We start from the raw sequence: 19,938 nt of genomic DNA on the forward strand, positions 1-19,938 counted from the left end.
CTCTTAATGTCCAGCCTGGGACCTGCGCCCCTGGCCCATTGTTAGCCGGCTTTTCCACGGCAGCTTCGCATCTGGTTCCTGCGGGCAGCGGAAAACGAGAGGCGGCTCTCGAAGCCTGCTGATCTTCCTTCGCCATCAACTTCTCAGGAGTGGCTGGAGAAAGATAGATGCATGTGCCAAGAGAGACAGCAGCCCCAGGTCCTTGTGTCCAAATCCCCGTAGCCTGGGCGGCGGCCAGCCAAAACAATGCCGTCCCGAGCAGGCTCGTGCGGCTCCTGGCACTCTGGGTTTCATACCCGTAGGGCTCGGGTGCGGTGAGTATTTCCGACTTCCAGGAAGAGTGCTGGAACTTGTCAGCAGGGACAGAAAGGACTCTTGTTCCTTGGTCCCTCTTTCCCTCCTACTCTTCTTCGAGTCCTTGTCACTCTGGTTGGGGACTGGTTGGTTCAGATGCAGCGAGTGTTTCTTGGCAGCCTGAATTGCCTCTCACACCTTCCTGCTCTTGGGCACCAGGGAGAATCGCACCCCTGGTTCTGTTGTGGGAACAGCACTGCAGAAGAGAGGGCATCTCAAGGAGGAGTGACATCGCTTCTACTTCTCCTTTCATTCTCTTTCCTCCAGTTCTGAGACAGGACTTCAGACTGAGTGCTGGACAGGGCTGAAGGATTCAAAAGACAACACCTTTAGATACCAAGCAAGAATTTAAAATAAAAAAAAAAATCACCAAACCAGAAAGGAGAGAGAGAGAGAGAGAGAGAGAGAGAGAGAGAGAGAGAGAGAGAGAGAGAGAGAGAGAGATCTGATGAAGGTACCTTCTCTCCCCCAAACCCCAAGGATGGATGGAGAAGATTCGTTTTTTTTTTTTTTTTTCTTCTTCTTCTTCCTTTGAAATGGACCAAGTGATCAGAATGCCCCAGGCCGGCAGGCATCAGTGGCAGGAAAATAAATCATTCTGATGGCCAAGGAGAGAAAGGTTGGTGGGGGAGAAAATTCTATGCAGAAAACAAGAAAGGCCGACCAAGGAGCAAGGGCAGAACTCCATCTCTGAGGCTAGCAGTTAAGGGGTTTGGCTCTAAAGTGGTCTCCAACCTTGACCAGCTCTGAGCATTACCTTGCAGATAGAGATGCTATTTTGGAAAATGTAAGGGTTTTTCCCGTTTTCTTGCTTTTATTCCAAACAAAGCTCTGAAGGAAGTCTGGATGTGATCAATCTTGCTCACCAAAAGCCCTGACAGCTTCTGGCCCTTAAGAACACATTTCAGCTTCAAGCTTTTTCCAAGCTCAAATGTGGCCCAGCAAAGAGGAGGGCAGGAAACGCAAGTAAACAGGGAAATTTTGTCTTTTTAAAGATCGGGGTTTGGCCGTAGAGAGGGCTCTAAGGCTGCTTTCAGGGAAGGTGCTTTGCAGATGGAAGGGTGGTGGCTTTGGGCATTTGCTTTTACCAGAAAGCATTGAGAGACAGAAGAAAGTTAGAAAGCAGGGCTGCCCACAGCATTGGGCTTTGTCAGGCTGCGTGGGTGAAAAAGCTTTTTGCCTTCCTCAGCTGCCTTAATTCAAAAGCCATCTGGAAGAAAACCCTTTTCTGAGACGGCTCCAGCATTCAGATCTTCCCCCAATCTATTACTTTAACTCTGGAGATATTTTAATAACTATTTCTTTTTTAACATCCAGGAAGCTGAACGTGAGGTGGATTTTTTTTTTCCTTTGAAAGCCAAAATGAACGCCTTGACTGGCAAGAAAAGGAGAGGCTCTGTGGTACAATCTCTGCCCTGAGGCAGGGAGGAAGCCAGAGGGAAGGTTTGTAGGCATAGGTTCAAATGCTGAGTATCTCTGGAAGGTTTTCAGGGGGCCACCCCCACACACACCTCTTCCCCTTGATGCTGTACCTTATTTTCTCAGGTAATTTTGTGCATGTTTTTAAAAATGCTTACATAAAAAGACTACTGTTATCTGCACGGTTTCAATAACCCCAAAGGCTCCAGTTCTCACAAAGACTGGTTTTCCAGCCTTTGCATTTCTGATGTGTGCATCCTAAGGACATAGGGGTGGGGAGAGCAAATCCAACTTTCCTACAGGCCAAAAGAGAGTACGGATCAAGAGCAGGAGGATAGACGACATGGGGAAAGCCCCTTTGGCCGTGAGACTCCCTGCGTTCTGCGGCAGCCTGGTTTTGTATCCTCAAGATTTTCCTAAAACATGAAAAGGGTTCCTAAACGCTGCTCTCTGGGACTCAGCAGGTACCCAGAAATGAAGCCAGCTCTTGCTTTTAAGGATTTTCTTAGGGTGCCTGGGGTGTGGGTGGGTAGAGGCCATGATGATGGATATTCAAGATTGCAAACAAAATGGCGACATTTTCCACTTCTGCCTCTGAAAGATACAATCCAGAGAGAATGTGGGTTCAGATGCCCCCAATCTCCACACGCAGGTCGTTCACTTCCACCTCTGAGGGGGTTAGTGATGAGATACAGCTGTGAAGCTTGCTTTTTCTGAATTTGGCTTCATGGATCTGTAATTCTTTATTTTGGAGATGGAAATATTTCCCTTTTCCCGTATCTGCCTTTTACTCTGCCAGCCAGTCAGCGGGCATCCTATCTTAAATCCAAACGTGGAAATGTAATATTAAGCTTGTGTAGCAGCAAATGAAAGAAGTACTTGTACAATTGCATTTTTATTAGAAAGATACCAATCTCCTTTCTCTCTCCTCCTCCCCCTGGGGCCATAAAAAGAGAGGAAATAAATCCACAGAATGGCAGATGCTGAATTCCGGGGAGGAATTTGATGCTGAGATTCATGGAAGGGGTTCCTTCCAATCCAAGGAAGACCTGGAGGACTATGAAGCTCAGTCCTTTTTCTGGAGACCTAAGGGAGAGTAGGTCCCTTTTGAGGTGAATTTAGAAGAGACCCCCCCCCCATCTTCTTTAGGCGTGATAATGAACCGCGAAGCATCCTCAGTGGACCTGGAATTCGATAGCTTGTGGGAAGAGCTTAAGACCTTGTGCGGTTCCAAGGTTGAGGCCTTGGCCGATGGGCTTTCGGTGCGGGGGAATGGAGAGGAGCCCCGGGTTCTTGGTGTCGGCGTCCCGCACCTGTGCGCCTCCCGCTGAGCCCCAGGCCTGCCGCCTTTGTTTCTGTCAGGCCAGTCGGCACTTAGCAGCCTGGCGCCCTGCTTGGGCGGCAGCTGGGAACCAGGCAGCTCAGCGGGCCGGGAGCAGGGCATTTCCCGAGCTGCGGCAGCCACTTGAAACCGCGGCCTCTATCCCCAGAACTCGCCGAGCTTCCAAGGCAGACACGGGACCAGGCCGAACACCGGAGTCGCGGTGCTGCGGCAGCCGCTGCCAGTTCGCTTCTGCCAGAACTCCACGCAGAGACCCGTGTCCAGCCAAAGAACCCGCTTTGACACGGATCGTAATCAGAATAAAAACTTTATTTTTTTTTTGTTTTGTTTCTCAGAATGTGAGCAGCAAGGAATGTAAAACTCTCAAAACAAATCTAGTATTTTTAGCGTTCAGTTTGGCCAGATGTTACAAACCTAAACCACTATTTTCAAACTCTGGGTCCTCTCTGTTCTTATTGCATTGCTACGGTTTTCATAAAGGAATTTTATTTCCCTTTCAAATAAATTTTATATGTATGCCAATACACCATTGAACAAAAGGCTCAAGAAACCTTCTGAACAATCAGGGTACAGAATTTCTTTAATATAAATACGAACGGATGGGGATAAATAATATTTAAAACTTAGACTATTCAATGCTTGCAAAAAATATAAATAAATCTGACTGTTCACCAGCACACACACACACGGAAAGACGTACACGTAGCCATCTTTGCACAGGGAGTCCCTGTTTCAAAGCGCCTTTGATTTTTTTCTCGATCAGTACAAGAAGTGCAATTTTAAAAACTAAAACTTAAAAAAAAGACGCAGTTGCTTCCTCTCGGGAGCCATAAAGTATGAACAAATTCACATTGAAAACTCGACTAGAAAGTTTGTTCATATACCCTGTTTCTTATCAAAGAGTAGAGAAGGAAAAGGATGCAGGGCCAGAGGCCAGGGCGAGGAGGGGTGGTGGTAAATGTTGCTACTGATACTGACAGCCTTTCCAGCAACCAAGATTGCTACGTCACATAAACTATAAAAACGCATTACCAAAGAAAACAAAATGAGGGAGGGGTGCAGAGGAGAAAAGGGAAAGGCAAGAACATAGAACAAAAGAAAAAAGGAAAAAGTAACCAAAGAAGGTCGGGTGGGCAACTCTCCTGGCTCGCAGCCCTGGGCCCATCATCACAGGTGGGTGAGCTTGGGCGCTTCCTGAATTCTTCCCTGAGAAGGATGGTGGGCAGTAAGGTCCGTGTAGGTGGGGTGTGGCTCCCCAGGCCCCGGCCCATGGTGGTGACCGCTACCCAGCGGCCCAGTGCCCCCGTAGTCCATGGCAGCCGAGGTGGTGTGGGGGAGGTGAGTTAGGCCAAAGAGTGCTGGCCCAGAGTTGCTCATGGGCTCCACATAGCTGCCCCCTACGAAGACGGGGCTTCCCTGTAAGTGTGGGGTCCCATAGCTGCCATTGCCCTGCAGGCCATGAGCGTGCGGGTCGTAGTCAGGGGTGCCCCCTGCGCCTGACCCCGCCGCTGTGTAGCGTTTCTGTGGGGGAGGTGGGGGAGCGCAGCTGGGCAGGGGAGCAGGGTAGGAGGCTGGAGGCAACCCGTAGGCGCCTTGGGGGGGCTTGGAGAAAGGAGGGGGTGACTGGGGCTCATATGGGACACTGTTGACCAGCGAATGCATAGAATTCAGATAGCCTCCTGCACCGGGAGGCACAGGGCTCCGACTTGGGGACTGGCCCCCAGACGAGGTCAGCATGCCTTTGCCCTTCTGGTCTTTCTTGTACTTCATGCGGCGGTTCTGGAACCAGATCTTGATCTGGCGCTCAGTGAGGTTCAGCAGGTTGGCCATCTCCACCCGGCGCGGCCGGCATAGGTAGCGGTTGAAGTGGAACTCCTTCTCCAGCTCTACCAGCTGCGCGCTCGTGTACGCCGTGCGCGCGCGCTTGGACGAGGCCTGCCCAGGCGGGCTCTTGTCACCAGCGCAGCTCTCCCCTGCCAGGACACAGAGAGGAAGAGCGGTGTCAGGGGCTGCTACCGACCCCGCCTAGCTCCCCAGTCCTAGGCCTGCCCCTCCTTTCTTCACCCCAAGGCCAGAGAGGAGCAGTACTTCAGTGCTGTCGTCCTCTCTCTTGGTGTGCGGAAACAGCCTGGTTAGCCTGCCCTTCCTTCCTCTAAAGAGCGAATCAGGGGCTTCTTCAAGGAGAGGACAGAGCAGCAGAGCCTCCTGCTTGCCTTGTTGGCCTGAACTTCCTCTCTATTTTACTCGGCCAGCTTATTTCCTGGCCCATCAGACAACAAGCTTCCTGTGAGAGGGTGCCACTATCTTGATTCCTTCAGTCGCTGAAAAATGTAGGAGACCTAGTGTATGCATGCATCCTGCCTATGTGACAGTGATCAGCCATTAGCTTCAATTAACCAGTTTTTCAGTATCTACCAAGAAAAGAGGAACAGATTGGCATTGTCAAACTGGAAGGCCTTCTCTGACCAAAGGAGACCAGACCTCACTGGAGCTACCTAGTTCTGGAAGAGTAGCCCAGGCCCTTAAAGAGTCTTGGTCATTTGGTTCTCAATGTCACCATGAAGGCTCCCCCAATTTGGACCATTGAGTTTGTGCCTCCTGTCCTCCTTGACTTCCCAAATACCAGTTCTGGAGGAGAGCAAAGGAAACCAGAGAGGAAGGGGCCAAGGCAACCAAGAGGCTTGGAAACCCAAGTCCCTGAGGCTAAGGCTCCCCCACTGGAGTCCAGTTCCCAAAGCCCCATGTGGTTCCCATTAGGATGACAAGCTGAATCCCCTCCCCCAGGGGATGCCCGGCTGCCTCCTGCGTTGAACTAAGACCGAGCAAGGCCTTCCCAGAAGTAAGGCAGCCAGTCCATCTGCTGCAGAAAACATTGGCTCTGATTATAGACCAAGCATTGATTCTGACCTGGGTGATGACTAGGCCTGCTTTTATTCTGCCACGTTTCAGTATGGGGAGGATGCCACTGTTTGCCCAGGAAAAAAGGAGTTGTGTGCTTAGAGAGACAGTGGTCCTAAAGATGGTTCTATCTAGAGGTCAGAATTCCCAACACTGGAACAAGGAGGGATTCCAACTTCGCCAGGCTCAAACCGCCTTAGAGAGGCCCAGAGGGACTTCAGTCAGATTTATGTCTGCAGGATCCTCACACAGTAACCGTGTCACCTTCCTAAGTAGCAAAGATTCTGGAAAGATTTGTTTTCCCTGGTGTGTGTGGGTGTGGGGGGGGACATTTCTGGAGATGTTTCTCTCCTCCTAGGCTGGCTGTAATAGCTAGAAGTGGTTGGAGCATGGAGCTGGAGCAAGGCCAGAGGCCCCACCTCCTAAAGGCATTCATTTACCTGAACTGGAGCCGCTGGTTTTCTGCTTAGTATTCTGCCTTGACTCTTTCATCCAGGGAAAGATTTGTTTGCCCACGGTGGGAGAGTTGAGCAGGGGGCTCTTGGCTGTGCTGGCAGGGGTAGGGTTGCTGTTGGCACTTTGAGGGGGAGAGACAGACGAGGGAGGTGGAGGAGCTGCAGGGGTGGGCGCAGGGGGCTGTGGTGGGGGCTGTGGAGGCTGGGGCGCTGGGGGCGCTGCCTGGGGAGGAGGAGGAGGCAAAGGTGGTTCACCCAGGCCTGGGGGCTGACTAGGAGGACCGCTCAGGGTGCGCAGACAAGCTTCGCTCAGCTCATGAGTTTTGGGGTGGCCCCCAGCGTTGGCGGGAGACTGGAGGGAGCAGGCAGGTCGATGGTACTCAACGCCATCGGTGCCCAGAGCGGCGGACGGCGCGTATGGCTGCTGACTGGCATTGTAAGCGAACCCATTGGCTGCTTGGTAGGGGTAGCCACCGTAGATCGCCGAGCTGTCGTAGTAGGTCGCTTTTTGCATCGCGATGTTTCACGATCGTGATCACACTCTCTGACAAGGGCTTGACACCGGTAAGGGAGCACATTGGCACGCCCCCGCGGTCACGTGACACTCCGCCGCCAATGGCCGCCGCGCGCAGACCTGAGGGAGGGGGGAGAAGTGCAGCGCGGTGAGGGCTCCGCGCAAATCCATCTTACTCTCAATAGCTAAGTGACATGAAAGCCATAAAAGAAAAAGTGGTCAGCAATATTTAGCAGCACGACGTGGCCCCGGGCGCAGGGAGCCGCACTATAAAAAGCTGCTGGAATTTACTGGCAGCTACAAATATTTGCTTAACTTGCGTCTGGAGTTGGGGGATTTTCCGCGGAGCAGCAGAACCAGTAAGGGCTGGAAGCTGGGTCTCTGGAGCCAAGGTCCAAAATGAGACAGGGTCTGTAGGCTAGGTTAGGGTCTTTCTTTTCCAGAAGAAGCTGTGGCGTCCCTTTGTAGAGGCTAAGGCTTTCTGAGATCTCGGGGGAACTCTCAAAAGGCCAAAGGGTCGTCATTTTTTCTCCAATCCTCCCATGAGGATTCATATTTGCCTCAAAGACCTATGATGGTCAGACTTCTTTCCTAGCCAGACTTTGCCTGGAACTCTCAAAGGAGGTTTGCACACACACACACACACACACACACACACACACACACACACAGGCAACTGCCCTATCGGATCATGATGGACTCTGGAAGCTGAGTTTGTTAGGCAGTTAGCCTGTTCTAGTTCAGGGAAGAGGACCAACCGCCTCCAAATGAACCCTATAAGGTCAAGAAGAGGGTGGAAGAGAAAACTTTAGAAGAAGTTTCTCTCTCTCTCTCTCTCTCTCTCTCTCTCTCTCTCTGTGTGTGTGTGTGTGTGTGTGTGTGTGTGTGTGTGTGTGTATGGGGGGGGGTTGTCTTCCCAACTCCACCCTCAAGTCACAACTCAAATCTTGTAACTTTCTATACATTTTCTCCCATCCTGTTTTTCAGGCAATTTGAAACAAGCCACCCCAACCTCTTTTTCAAAGTTATAGGAGGTTCCCTGTCTTGGAGTCTCCTGCCTTGAATTTTCTGAGGTGCTGCTATTCTGGGCAACTATCAAAATCCTACCTGTTAAAACATGATGGATTAGAGAAAAAAACAACCCACCAGGAACCTGAAAAACCGGCGTTCATCTCCATGACCACGGCTTGAACTCTCCTTCCAACTTAACGATAATAGGTTCTGTCTTAGAAACTGCTATGTAATTTGATGTATGGGGGTCATTTGGCTCCAGAGGAGGCATAGAAGCACAAACCATAAACTCCCTGCCAGACTTCCCTGATCTTTGTATACTTTTGTTGGTCATATTTGTTATTTGGTCCATTTTCCTGCTTCAGAAATACTAAGTAAAGAAAAACAACTCTTTAAAAAAACCTAAAAGTCTCTTATTTAAAAAATACTTTATAGAAATGAAATCTGTGTTCTCCTGGTTTTCAACTTCTGAATGGTAAATTTCTAATTCTCAGCAAGAAAAGTTTCTTGGAAGTCTTACATGTTCACACCCAAACACACATTCAGAATGCTAGTCCCTCTGACCATTAAAAAAGCTATAACAATAAATCTATGTAGATAATGTTTAACATTTCAAAGCCCTAACTATGGCCATTCAATCCCAGAGTTATTCAACTTTTCTAGAAGTACCAGCTGTCAACCAGGAGTGTGTGTGTGTGTGTGTGTGTGTGTGTGTGTGTGTGTATGGGCGATTACAATTTTGTTCTTAATAATGAACCCCCTTAGATTTCATCATTAAACCAACGATCTGATCAACATCTGGAAAACAGGCACAATTAACTTTCCAAAACCTGGATAAAAATTACAGCAACACTTATCCAGAATTATTGTGGATGGTCACGAAGCCTGAGTGTTGTTTCCCTTTTGGAACTATCTAGGAAGTTACAGAAAACAGCATGAAAAGTAAATAAAGGGTAAAATAAAATTTAAGAGTGAATTACAATTTAATGTCTACTTTTCTCATTCTTACACTGAAAACAGTTCCCATTACATTTGGTAGCATTAATGTCTGTCATTATAAATTTTTGAGGTACCAAGCTTAATGAAGGTAAACGTCGGGTTAAGAAAATTACTCTAGACATTTGAACAGCAAAATATTAGATAAAACAAAATGAAGTTGATTTTGAGCATGCAGTATTTCTAGTGACTTTCTAAGCCGTTAGCACAGGCTATACCAGCCTACAGCTTGCTTAAGCCTTTTCCCATTGTACTGTACATGGTCTTGTAAAAATAACAAAAATATCTTTAAAAATCAAAGTGCCTAGGGCAGCGTCCACAAACTTAAAATATGAATTCAGCTCAGATATCCCATTGTTTGAGGTCCGCAATCACCTTGGAGTCAACACAACCCGCCCCCTCCAGCCCCCAAAGTTTCAATCTAGTAAAGAAGTTGGAGATTTGCCAGCCAGGAAACTTTGCTTTGTCCCCCTAAGCAAGGGCTGAGGGTGGAGGGAGAGTCCTCCCCAATGCTCTGTTCCTGGACAATAACCTCCAGGTGCAAGAGCTGAAGCGAGTTGAGGAGGCTGAACTGAGAACAGGATGCAAGAAGCCCTGTTGTCTCTACACCACAAGGTATGCCCAAATTCGACATCTCCAGTTTCTGCTCCCTCTCCTCCCATCACCCGAGTTTGAAAGGGGACGTCTAGGTAGAAGCCCCGGTTCCCACTCCACTCCTCTCTCTATCTCTCACCAACCCAGAAAAGTTGATGCTGGGCTAGGGAAGAGGGGAGAGTGGGGGCGGGGATGGGAGCGCGGCCTGAACTGAAGTGTGAGGGTATCAGTCACTGCCGGCGAGGAAGCTCCGGCTTGTGAACTCTTCTTGAACCGAGATTTAAGTCTGCAGCCATAAATCACTGAGACGTACACTCCACCATTCAACGCTGAGAGCGGCCGGTGGTGGCCCCGCTTACCTTAACTTCTGACGGCCGCCGCGGGCTCGGGCTCAGGCTGCGGCCCCGGGTCCCCTCGGCGCGGGATGGCCACCGACCCTCAGCATCCGCCGAGCTGGCGTGCGGGCGGGCGTGCGGGCGTGCGGGCGTGCGGGCGTGCGGGCGGGAGACCCCAAGGCCGGGACTCGGCGGAGAGCCGGACCGCTGGCTGCTCCGGCGGCTGGCCCCCGGCGGACTGGGGCGGCTGGACCCCCTCCCCTCCCCTCCCCTCCCCCACGCCCGCCCCCGCCCTACCCGCGGCCGCGGCCCCAGATAAGCGCTGGCGCGGCCGGGCTCCGCGGGGCTAGTGGCACCGACTTGGGTATGTTTCTTATGAATACTGCGCCGAGCAGGGGTCGGTCGGGGGGTGCGGTAAGGGGTGCCGGGGCGGGCGGGAGGGGAGAGCAGAGCGGCTAGGGAAGCGCCGGCGTGGGGGATGGGGCTGAGGCGAGGGGAGGAACAGGAGCAGAGCGAGCTCCGCGGCAGCGGGAGGAGGGCGGCCTCCCCCACCCCACGCCCTCCCTCTCCTTCCTAGGCGTCACTAAAGTCCAGGAAAATTATGCTAATGAGGACAAACGGCTTTCACAAAGGGGCTCTCTTGCGGGGTTCTATTTTTTAAGAATCTGTCTGAGAAACCACGCAATTCCCTGCCATGGACATTTTCATGGGGTGGGGGGTGGGGAAAGAAGAGAAGAAGAAATGAGTTACCCTGACTTTGGGCAGTTTTCTTCACCTGCCGCTCCCAATACAGACACCCTAAAGCCAGTCCCTGTGGTGTAGGGCCTATTTCCAGATACCTCCCAAATGCAATTCAACTGCCTTTGGTTAAATTTCTAGGCTTAACGGAAGGAAGTATCCCAGGGAGATGGACAACTGTCCCTACAGTAAAATGAACCTCTCTGGGCACAGGCACACACAAAGATATTCAGAAACTTAAGTCTCCACCTCTTGTGTACCCATTGCACAGTACAGGCGGGCACGGAAGCAGGTAGCCCATGAGGAAGATAGCTAAGGCACCAACACAAATGGACATCCGGGATATTTCACCCTCTGATTAGTTGAATGGCCTTCCTTTTGCTGGGTTTAGGAAAAGCCTAAATTTGCTTGGTAATGTGCCACAACGTTAAAGAGGATGGGGTCGTTCCCAATGCCCCCTTCAGCTTCCCAGCTTCAGAAACAAACTCCTCCAAAGCAGGAGGTGGGGGCGGAGAGGAGAGAAAAGGAGCTTTCGTGCAATTCCGAGGCGTCAACGAGGGTCCCTCTCAAAGGAAGGTGTTAAAAATATAAGTAGTATGTTTAAACTGTCAGGGAGCCAAAGTGTCACCTTAGAGCAAAAACAAAGCCAGGGGGGAAAGGAGAAATCAGAAAAGCACTCCGGGCCAGGGTGGCCTCATGCATACCAATGGTTTTTGTCATTTATGGCTGGGCAAGATTTATGACTCGGCTCCCCAAAGCTGTAAACAGAGCACAAAACAGCAAACACTTGCTCCTTATGGCAGATTGCAGCGGCGCAACTTGAAAGGGAAGAGCCCGGGACGTGTAGGAGGTGAGAGCCCGCCGCAAAATCCGCTCGGCGGCATTTTCTCTTCAAACCCTCAGGGTCGGATGTGGCATTTGAAGAAAGAAGGCGTGGGTCAATAATCAACCCGCACTTTCTCCTCCAAACTGCTGACGCGACTCTCACCGCCTTCTCAGCTAAGCCAGCTGCAGGGAAGGCCGTGAGAACCAGACCTAGGAGTGGACTGTCTGGGCCAAGAGGGCTGAGAGCGTTGGAGCAAAGGGCTAGGGAGTATGCACCGCATACCTTTCCTGCACCACCAAACCAAGCCCAGCAGCCCGAGCGCCAAGACCAGGCCGGACCGGAGGAAGTGCAGTAGCCTCGGGAGAGCTCAGCTCGGTGCGCCCTCGACTAGCACCTAGGTGGCTCTGGGCGGTGGGCCCCAGCCGGCAAAATAGAGCCCTGATTTCAATAAGCGGGTCTGGCGTCCTGGCACATAGATTGCGGGTACCCGGGCCTTATGCGCGGCTCATCTGAAATCCAAAAGGCTGGCTTTGGAGCAAGCATAGGCGAGATTGTTAAAATGAATAATTTATAATAGCAAGGTTTTGTTGGCTTGTTACTGGGTTGTTGTGATCGAAGATTCGCTGCTATTTGATATCCATCTCTAGAAATTGCTCACTGCCGCTTTCCAGGCTAATCCCGCAGTTCCACAGCCTCTCCCAAACCACCAAGCTTTTCTTTGCTCAACATCCGTGGGCTTACTTCCCCATCTTCTCTAAGTCCCATGGTTTCCAGAGTGACCAGAAGAAGCATTTTCTAAGGCACAGAAGAGTGCTTGCAGCAACGAAGGTGCCTGATGGAACCTTTCTGCCATTCAAGGGGTGTCCTGCCCATCTCTGAGGGGGCTCACCGCTCCAAGACTCTCTGTGCAAGCCAGGGAGGAAGGTGAGGAGTAACTTTTGGCCAGAAGTATCATTAAAATCCAAAGATGGGGAGGGAAGGTATTGAGGAAATATGCTGGTCTATGAAGATGAGGCTGATACTTTGAGGGGACCAGTCTTTCTAATAGCTAATCGTTTGGCCATAACCCGGGTGGCTTTAGCTCTTTTCTGGGAGGGGAGAAAAAAAAAAGCCAACTGTGCTCTATGAAAGCAGTTATTGGCTTCTTACTGTGCATGCTTTTTATACAGAACCAGGCTGGAGAGTCTGTTGTTAGATATTTATTCTCTTGTCGGCACTGAAGCCACAATAAAAAGATGCCTCTAACAAACCTTTACTCCATTTCTCCTTCTTTCTAGTGAAACTATATTATTTATGAGTCTTTAACTGGGTCAAAAATGCACCAGAACTGGGTCATAAATCATATGAAATGCTGACAAGTAATTGAACAGCAATTAAAGCTTACATTTTATTTCCAAGGGGTGTTTTAGAGCACTCAAACAGCCTCAGTTAAGCACAGTTACCACCGAGGTCGGCACGGGGGAGGGCAGAATCTGCCCTGCCTGGGAAGTAAAGCTAACTCAAGTCTAAGAAGCCTGGTTTGGATTTTTTTAAATAAAGGAATATGATTTTTTTTAACTAAAGAAGGCAAATTTTATTCCTAACTCCTCACAGGGATCTCTTTATCTGCTTCAAGGAGCAAAGCAAAGACCAATTTCTGCCACCTTTCCAAAGACTTTCACTCTTCCCAGGAGCAGAAGGTCCCCAAAGCCCAATTAGCCCCAGCCTGGCCAATATTTTGGAGAGGAGCAGTTTAACTAATCTCCCTCTATACTGGCAATAGCTCCCTTTCAGGGGATATAAAGCCAGAGAAACATTGTCTCTGCTTGCTAAGGACTACAGCTACAGAATTCCCTCCAATCTTGGGCACATAGGCCGGTTCTTTAACTCTCCAGGCTGGCTTAGGGTGTACAGAAAGCACCCAACCCAAAAACACTGGTGGGAGCTCAAACTAAGCCCCAGACCCCCTTCTGCAAATCACACCGACCAAACCTCCAGGCAGCTGGCATGCTTACCAGCACCCCAGGCTTCTCTCTCTCCATCCCTCCCAGGCAGCTATTGCTCTGGAAACAATGGCATGCCCTCCAGGTTGGAATCACTGGGTCCGGCATTGGGAACTCTGTCCGCCCCCCCCCCCAAACCCAGCACTGAACAAAGTGGCTGGAAGCATCATCAGTAAAATGGCAGTGTGTCTGCACAGTCTCCTCATTGATTTTCCTCTTCCATTTGCTCAGGCTGCTCAGGTCAGCCCTAACCCTCCATCCTGCTCAGCAAACACTGGCCAAATGGAGAGAGACTCCCTTTCTCAGCTACTGACCCACACCTTTGTCATAAGGTCTGGCCCTTCTAGCTTCTTGCTGGCCACCTCTCCTAACCAGAGCTTCCAGCCACCTCTGCTGCCTGAGAGAATCCTACCTCTGTCTGGAGCTTAGCTCCTGGGACTTCAGCCCTTCAGGTTGCAGTGGGACAAAGCAACCCCAAAACTAGAGACTACTAGGCCCATCTTGTAGCCCCCAAGTGCCCTCTTCTCTACATCCCACAATACTTTCCAGGGAATTAAACTCAGAGTCTGAGGAGCTACTGGGAATCTCTCAAATGCTTTCAGTTCTAAAACAGAAACAAAGGAAGACGGAGGGAGGGTGAGGGTCCTGTGCGTGATCCAGGGTCTCCTTGCCTGACCTCTGTCTCCCACAGCCATAACTCACCCTAGGTATGAACAATCAAAGGAAATACCTTAAAATAAATTCCATCTTCCTGGTGTGGCCGAGAGTCCCATCGGCTAGCTTGCCCAGAACTGCTCCATGAGAACTGAAAACTGCAAACCGCTGGAAGAGCGCTCGCTCGCTCCGGAGAAGGGGAAGGAGATGGAGAAGGAGGAGGTGGGTGCGTGGGGGGTTGGGGGGGAGCTTTCGCTCTAAAAAGAACCTAGAAAGCGTAATCGCCAACGAAGCCTGCCTGGGTCTCCGCTCCAAATACCACAATAATGTGCGGAATCATGTGCTCACGTGGTCAGACGTCAACTTAAATCCTTTTATTTGAAATAGGGAATCACTGAAGGAACCAGGTTTCCAAGCAACATTTAGATTTGTGAGAGAAAAGTAGGGGACTGTAACCAGTCCAGGGTTGGAGTTCTATCTTACCAGTAAGAGCATGAGGGGGGCACCCCACACACACATACCACACAAAGGCGCTTATCTCCTATGTACATTTCTTTACACACACTCCAAACACAGGGAAACAGCAATGCTGTCTGTCTTCTTCGTGTTCACATAACTTTCCCTATGGCCTCCCCTTTACAGACAAATTGAATTCAGCATGCCCAGTCGCCACCCCCTCCAGGCTTCTTGGACCCACAGACTAGCATATCAAAAGACAAGACGCAAGCCTAGAAATGACTGTCTAGTCACTGGATCAGTCAGCAGACTTCTTTATGGCCTGCAATTGTATGGAGTTTGCTAACACCCACGCTATACACCACAGCCACTGATGAAACCAAAGGCTTGTAATTACCTGACAAAATGATCAAGTCTCTGCTCCAAGTCCAGTTGGTTTTGTTCGGAGGCAGCCTACTAGGAAAGTGGTGCTCCACTATAGAATTGTGGGTCAGGATTTTGCTAAATCTGGAGAGACCTAATGCCCTAGCCAAGCCCATACTTATGCATTTCCTCCATGCATAGCTGAGTGATACATGAAATTATATGCCTCCAAAGATGAAAAATGTAAGAGGAAATTATCTAATGGCCTCTGGAACAGGGGGAAGCGCTGAACGCCACCAGAGTCTCCTATGCTAGCCCAGTCAGCCTGAGACCCTCCCCTCAGACTGTCCTGTACACTCACCCCTAAGACAACTCCACATCTACCAGCTGAAACTGACCTGAACCAGTTCTGCTTAGTAGAACCTGGCTAAAACAAATAAACTGTCCTCCCAGTCTCCGCCCCTACTCTTGCCTTCTGTTTGGTAACATTGCCTAGGCATCTCAACTTTTCCATGGGCCTCTAAAAAGTTCCCAGCTTTTATTTCTGAACTGTGTTTTGAGAATGCCCTCTTATTCCTGAGGAGTCCATCTTCAGTCTTCAGCTGGCTTGAGGTGTGGTGCTCAGTTGTTGCAACTGCAGGAGACTGTGTCTATGCCTCCCTACTTTTCTCTCCAGAAGGAACCCAAAGGGGTCTGTTGAGAACATCAGGCCCTAAGTAAAGATGGATACACCTCTCCTGAGGGAGGAGGGTGCACAGGTCACAGCAGCAATACAAAGGGAGACCTGACCTGACCTGGCCTTGGGATGAGAACTAGCCTAAGACACTTCCAAGGTTCTAGCTGGGAGAAGATCTATAGAAACTCCCCTAGCCATGACCTAAGTCTGAGGCTGCAAAGTAAGAATCCAAACCTGCCTGATCCAGGTTTGGGAGATGAGAAACAGACCAAATGCTGGCTTCCAAAATATATTCTTCTGTCCTGCGAGGATTCGATCTACTCATCATTTGTGTCTTCTGCTCCATGTGATACCCACTCTTCAGTCATTCACAACCAGCTTTTCAGATACCACAGAAAGGGACCTAGAAATATGGCCAAGTCTGACAACTCCCTCCCAACTCCCTCCCCCTCCCCCAGGTTTTTTTTTTTATGGATGCAGAGTCATCCATTGGAAGATGAGAAGAGCCCCTTTCAGAACTCTTTCAACAGTTTTCAAGCAAACTGAAACTCTAAAGGCCATAAATCAATAGTAGCAGTCTCTGGTGCTGTCTCAGAGAGGTGGCTTAACTTCATTTGAGGCCCCTTGGCATCTCTGTCCTATGCTGGAGCCTCTCTGTCACCAACATACCTGCTGATGACCCAACTGCTGCGTAACAACTAACATTAGGATTGATGGGGGTGGGGCTGAGAAGGGGAAAAATATCCGAGGAAGTCAAAAGAAATTTAACTTATGAGAAAACAAACAAACAAACAAACAAACAAACAGCTTAGGTTGGGTATCCCACACAGGGACCCAGCCATCGGCTGAAGGAAAACTGGGGGTGGCCAGTGGGAAAGTAAGTAGCCCCTTTCCACTCACCCCCACTCTGCCAGGGCTGAGAATCCATGCTGTGAGACAGGCTACCAGAGCCAAACTGAGGGAAAGTTGGCTTGGAAGGAGCAGGTGACCAAGCGTGCAGACCATTAGTCAATATTTGCCTGGCTGCTGGCAGATTAGATACATCTGTACTCAAACAGTGCAATCTGATTTCTCTATCAAAACTATACTCAAATGATAAATCTTTACTCAACATGAATTATTTCCTGTGGTTACAACTGTAATACAAATGGGCTCCAAGCTCTCTAGACACAAGTGGATGTGTATACCATGTTATACTGCAGCTTTTCATATCGACAGTTGTCCTGTTATTTGCAGCTATGCAAATCACAGAGTTGTAAGTTCCTAAAGTCTCCCAACTATACTTGCTACAGACAGACTGACACCCATAGACGAGAAAGTAACGTCATTACTAAGATTGTTTATTTCCTACCTGATAAAATAATTGTATCCCAAACCCCACCCCACCACTGAGTAGTATGTTGGAATTGATTAACAATCTGATATCTTTCTGGGGAGCTAATTTTAGGAAAGATTTGGACCTAGGAAATAGAAAACAAAATCTGAGAAGTTTGCTGCTGCTGCTGTTGTTGTTGTAAGAAACAATCCCTGAGTTGGTGATACCTCATAGCTCAATGATAGTGTGCTTTCTTGCCCAGTATACTCAGAGGCCCTGGGTTCCATTCCCAGCACAAGAAGAAGAAAATTAACCCCTGAAAGAACAAAGCAAACTCATCCACTCATACCAAGCTTCTGAGAGCTATTCCAGTAACCCCTCCCCCAAACAGGCCAGTAATTTATGGCTCTTTTACAAGGTAATAAACCACAGCAATTACCTCCCTGCATCTCAAACTAAAAGAACAAATTAAGCCAGAACTTGAAAAGAATTTTAAAGAGTTTTCCCCTTGTACCAAATAGAAAAAAAGAAAAAAACATTCAGACATAGAGGAGCTGAGCTTTTGCTGTGGGAAGCATTGTGGGTCTGCTCTGATAAGAGACTGGGGCAGAGTCTTCAAGACCTACACACTGGAAAGACTGCATAGAGAACAGAGAAAATGCAGGTGGTGGAGACAAGTTTTCTCACCCCAGAGCTGAGACTGGCTGGCAGTTTCTAACTCACAGCCTCCAGGGTCTGTCCACAGCCACAGCCCACATGGTAGCTGCCTTGCTGCCCTGGGCCCTACTTGTTTTTGCTTTACAGTTGGGTGTAGTGGTCTGTTTGGGGCTTGTAGGAAGACATTCACACACCCCCTCAGGCTCCCCCTACCTCATCTTTTGCTTCTGCACTCTCTGCCTACTGTAGACTTTGGAGCCTGCTCTTTGTCTGCCTCTTGCCCACATGGTCCTCCGGGAGCCCAGCTCCAAACTCTGCCAAAGTTAAATATTGACCAAAACCTCTTTCAACCAATTCTAGTTGCCAGGAGTGGGGGAGGTTTACTTCTCCCAGACTCCTGGTGCAAAGTCCCAAGCCTGGGGAAGAGTTTGGTGCAAGGCTTACCTCCAAAGACGTTTAAATCTGAACCAGGAATGGTCTCCAGTTCCAGGTGCTCCGGGAATCTTTTTTTCCAGTGTCCAGGCACTCTGCAGAGAAATAAACACCAGAGGGTGAATAGTGGCTGTAAAGGAAGGGAGTGAAGACTGGAGCTAGAAATGTGTCCTGTGTGGGCGCCAGGGTGGCCCCAGGGTGACGCGGACATGGAGTTGTCGCCAGGGCACTGGTCCATGAGACACACTCATAGCTCGAAATATTCCAGTCTACAAATGGCCCGAAGATGGTGATTTATTTTTATAAAACAAATACATACTCCATCTCTGCACCCACAATCTTATTTTCCTTTTGTATAGCTTTTGGGGGATGGGGGGATGAATCAGAGGGAGGGAAGAGGAAGACAGCTTTGCTGGTGATGCTGGATCCAGTGGCTGAGCTCTGGATGTACCCCAGCTTGGGGAATGTGAACACAAGCTTTATTTTCTTTTGCAAACAATGGAAAGCCTTGTCTGAAAGCATTCAATCAGACTCTGCTGAAACCTCACTAATAGTGTTCATTTCTGTTGGCGGGAAATCAGACCCCTGCTCAGCCCCACAGATCAGAGGCAGTATTGGGAGGTTTTGTCCTCTGATTTACCCAATTGCTGGGGCAAGCTATTTCTTGGTCCTGGTGGGCTTGCAGGACTAAAACAGTGCCCAGTCACTAAAACCAGAACAACTACTGTTTCTAGAAACCAAACAAGACCAAAGTGCTGGACAATAAATACCAGCCATACCTGTGCAAGCCCCCACCCACCCCCAGCCTCATGCCTCCCCACTTCAACACCTCCTTGCCTGCTAACCAGGAAATGGCCAAGGTGCCTCCAAATAGCTTTCTGACATCAGGACATGGCAGAGAATGGTACCAGCTTGTTAGTCCTCTGCTTGTTAGTCCTGTGCAGGACTTTTGCTTCTATAGCCCTGACCCTAAACTACTCACTCCCCACTTGCCAACCTGCTCCAAACCAGCCCTGTGTAGGTTTATCCTACCCCTATGCAATCCAGCTGGCAGCCAGCAAAGAACCACCAAGAAGCTAGGGAGTCGCCTGACTCTTGGCTTGGGAGCCTCCTAGAACGCTGAGGGGGTAGCAGCAAACTGGCAGCTGCCTTCTGCCACAACTCCACCCGCAGCCTTTGCAGCCTTTGCGCTGCACAAGGGTGCTTAGGGCCAGCCAGCATCCTTGCTGGGCCCCTTTGTTTTGTCAAACTCCTACTTTTCCAGGGGAGAGCCCCCTGGTCTTGAGAGACTCCTGGTGTGATCCTGATCAAGGTGGGGTCTAGCTGCTACTTACTTGGCTACTCAACTTCATCCCAGAAAGATCTGTGCCCCGGTTCTCACCCCATCCCCCTCCCCTTACCCCCTCCTTCTCTTCCTCCTTCTCCTCTTCCACCACCACCATCACAAGCACAAGGCTTAGGAGCATTGTAATTATTATGGTTATCATTGTTGCTATCTTTTTTATTCTCAAGTCTAATATTCATGGTTCCTGTTTCCCATAAATCCTTCAGACTAATGAGTCACGGAGAGACGCTGCTCGAGTCTCTAGCTCTGCAATGGCTGCAGCCGTTGTTGTGGCCTCTCTCCGCGTTTTTTTGGCGTCTACTTGCTCCCTCGCTCGCCTAGCGCTGGTGATTTATGAACGCAGGGAAAAAATTGAACAAAGCCGCGTGCTCCTCCTGTGGTATCTCTGAAGCCTTCCCCAGCGTGAATCAGAACATTACCAACTGTCTGCACTTCTGTCCCACTTCATCACCAAAACCAGGATATGACCGGGAAAAAAAAAAGTCTGAGCCGGAACTCACATTTCCCTGGACACAGAGCCTCCCTGGACTCCCAGCAGCCTTGCAAGAAAGCCTTTGACCCGGTGATCGCCAGATA

General features: G+C 49.7%; 1 protein-coding gene and 1 long non-coding RNA gene across 2 annotated transcripts; one reads left to right on the plus strand and one right to left on the minus strand.

The window, feature by feature from the left end:
* Positions 1 to 3,912, plus strand: LOC110296123. Its single transcript, XR_002378149.1, has 3 exons — positions 1 to 314; positions 2,076 to 2,237; positions 2,727 to 3,912. It is a non-coding gene; the product is annotated as an uncharacterized LOC110296123 (long non-coding RNA).
* Positions 3,407 to 18,112, minus strand: Hoxa3 (homeobox A3). The gene is made up of 3 exons (XM_029478560.1): positions 18,030 to 18,112; positions 6,454 to 7,102; positions 3,407 to 5,088 (listed from the first exon to the last, which is right to left on the minus strand). The coding sequence occupies exons 2-3, from the start codon at positions 6,980 to 6,982 to the stop codon at positions 4,283 to 4,285; spliced, it is 1,335 nt and encodes a 444-aa protein (XP_029334420.1). The 5' UTR covers positions 6,983 to 7,102; positions 18,030 to 18,112; the 3' UTR covers positions 3,407 to 4,282.
* Between the last annotated feature and the right edge of the window lie 1,826 nt (positions 18,113 to 19,938).

This window comes from Mus caroli, chromosome 6 (genome assembly GCF_900094665.2).
Source record: "Mus caroli chromosome 6, CAROLI_EIJ_v1.1, whole genome shotgun sequence".
Lineage (NCBI taxonomy): Eukaryota > Metazoa > Chordata > Mammalia > Rodentia > Muridae > Mus > Mus caroli.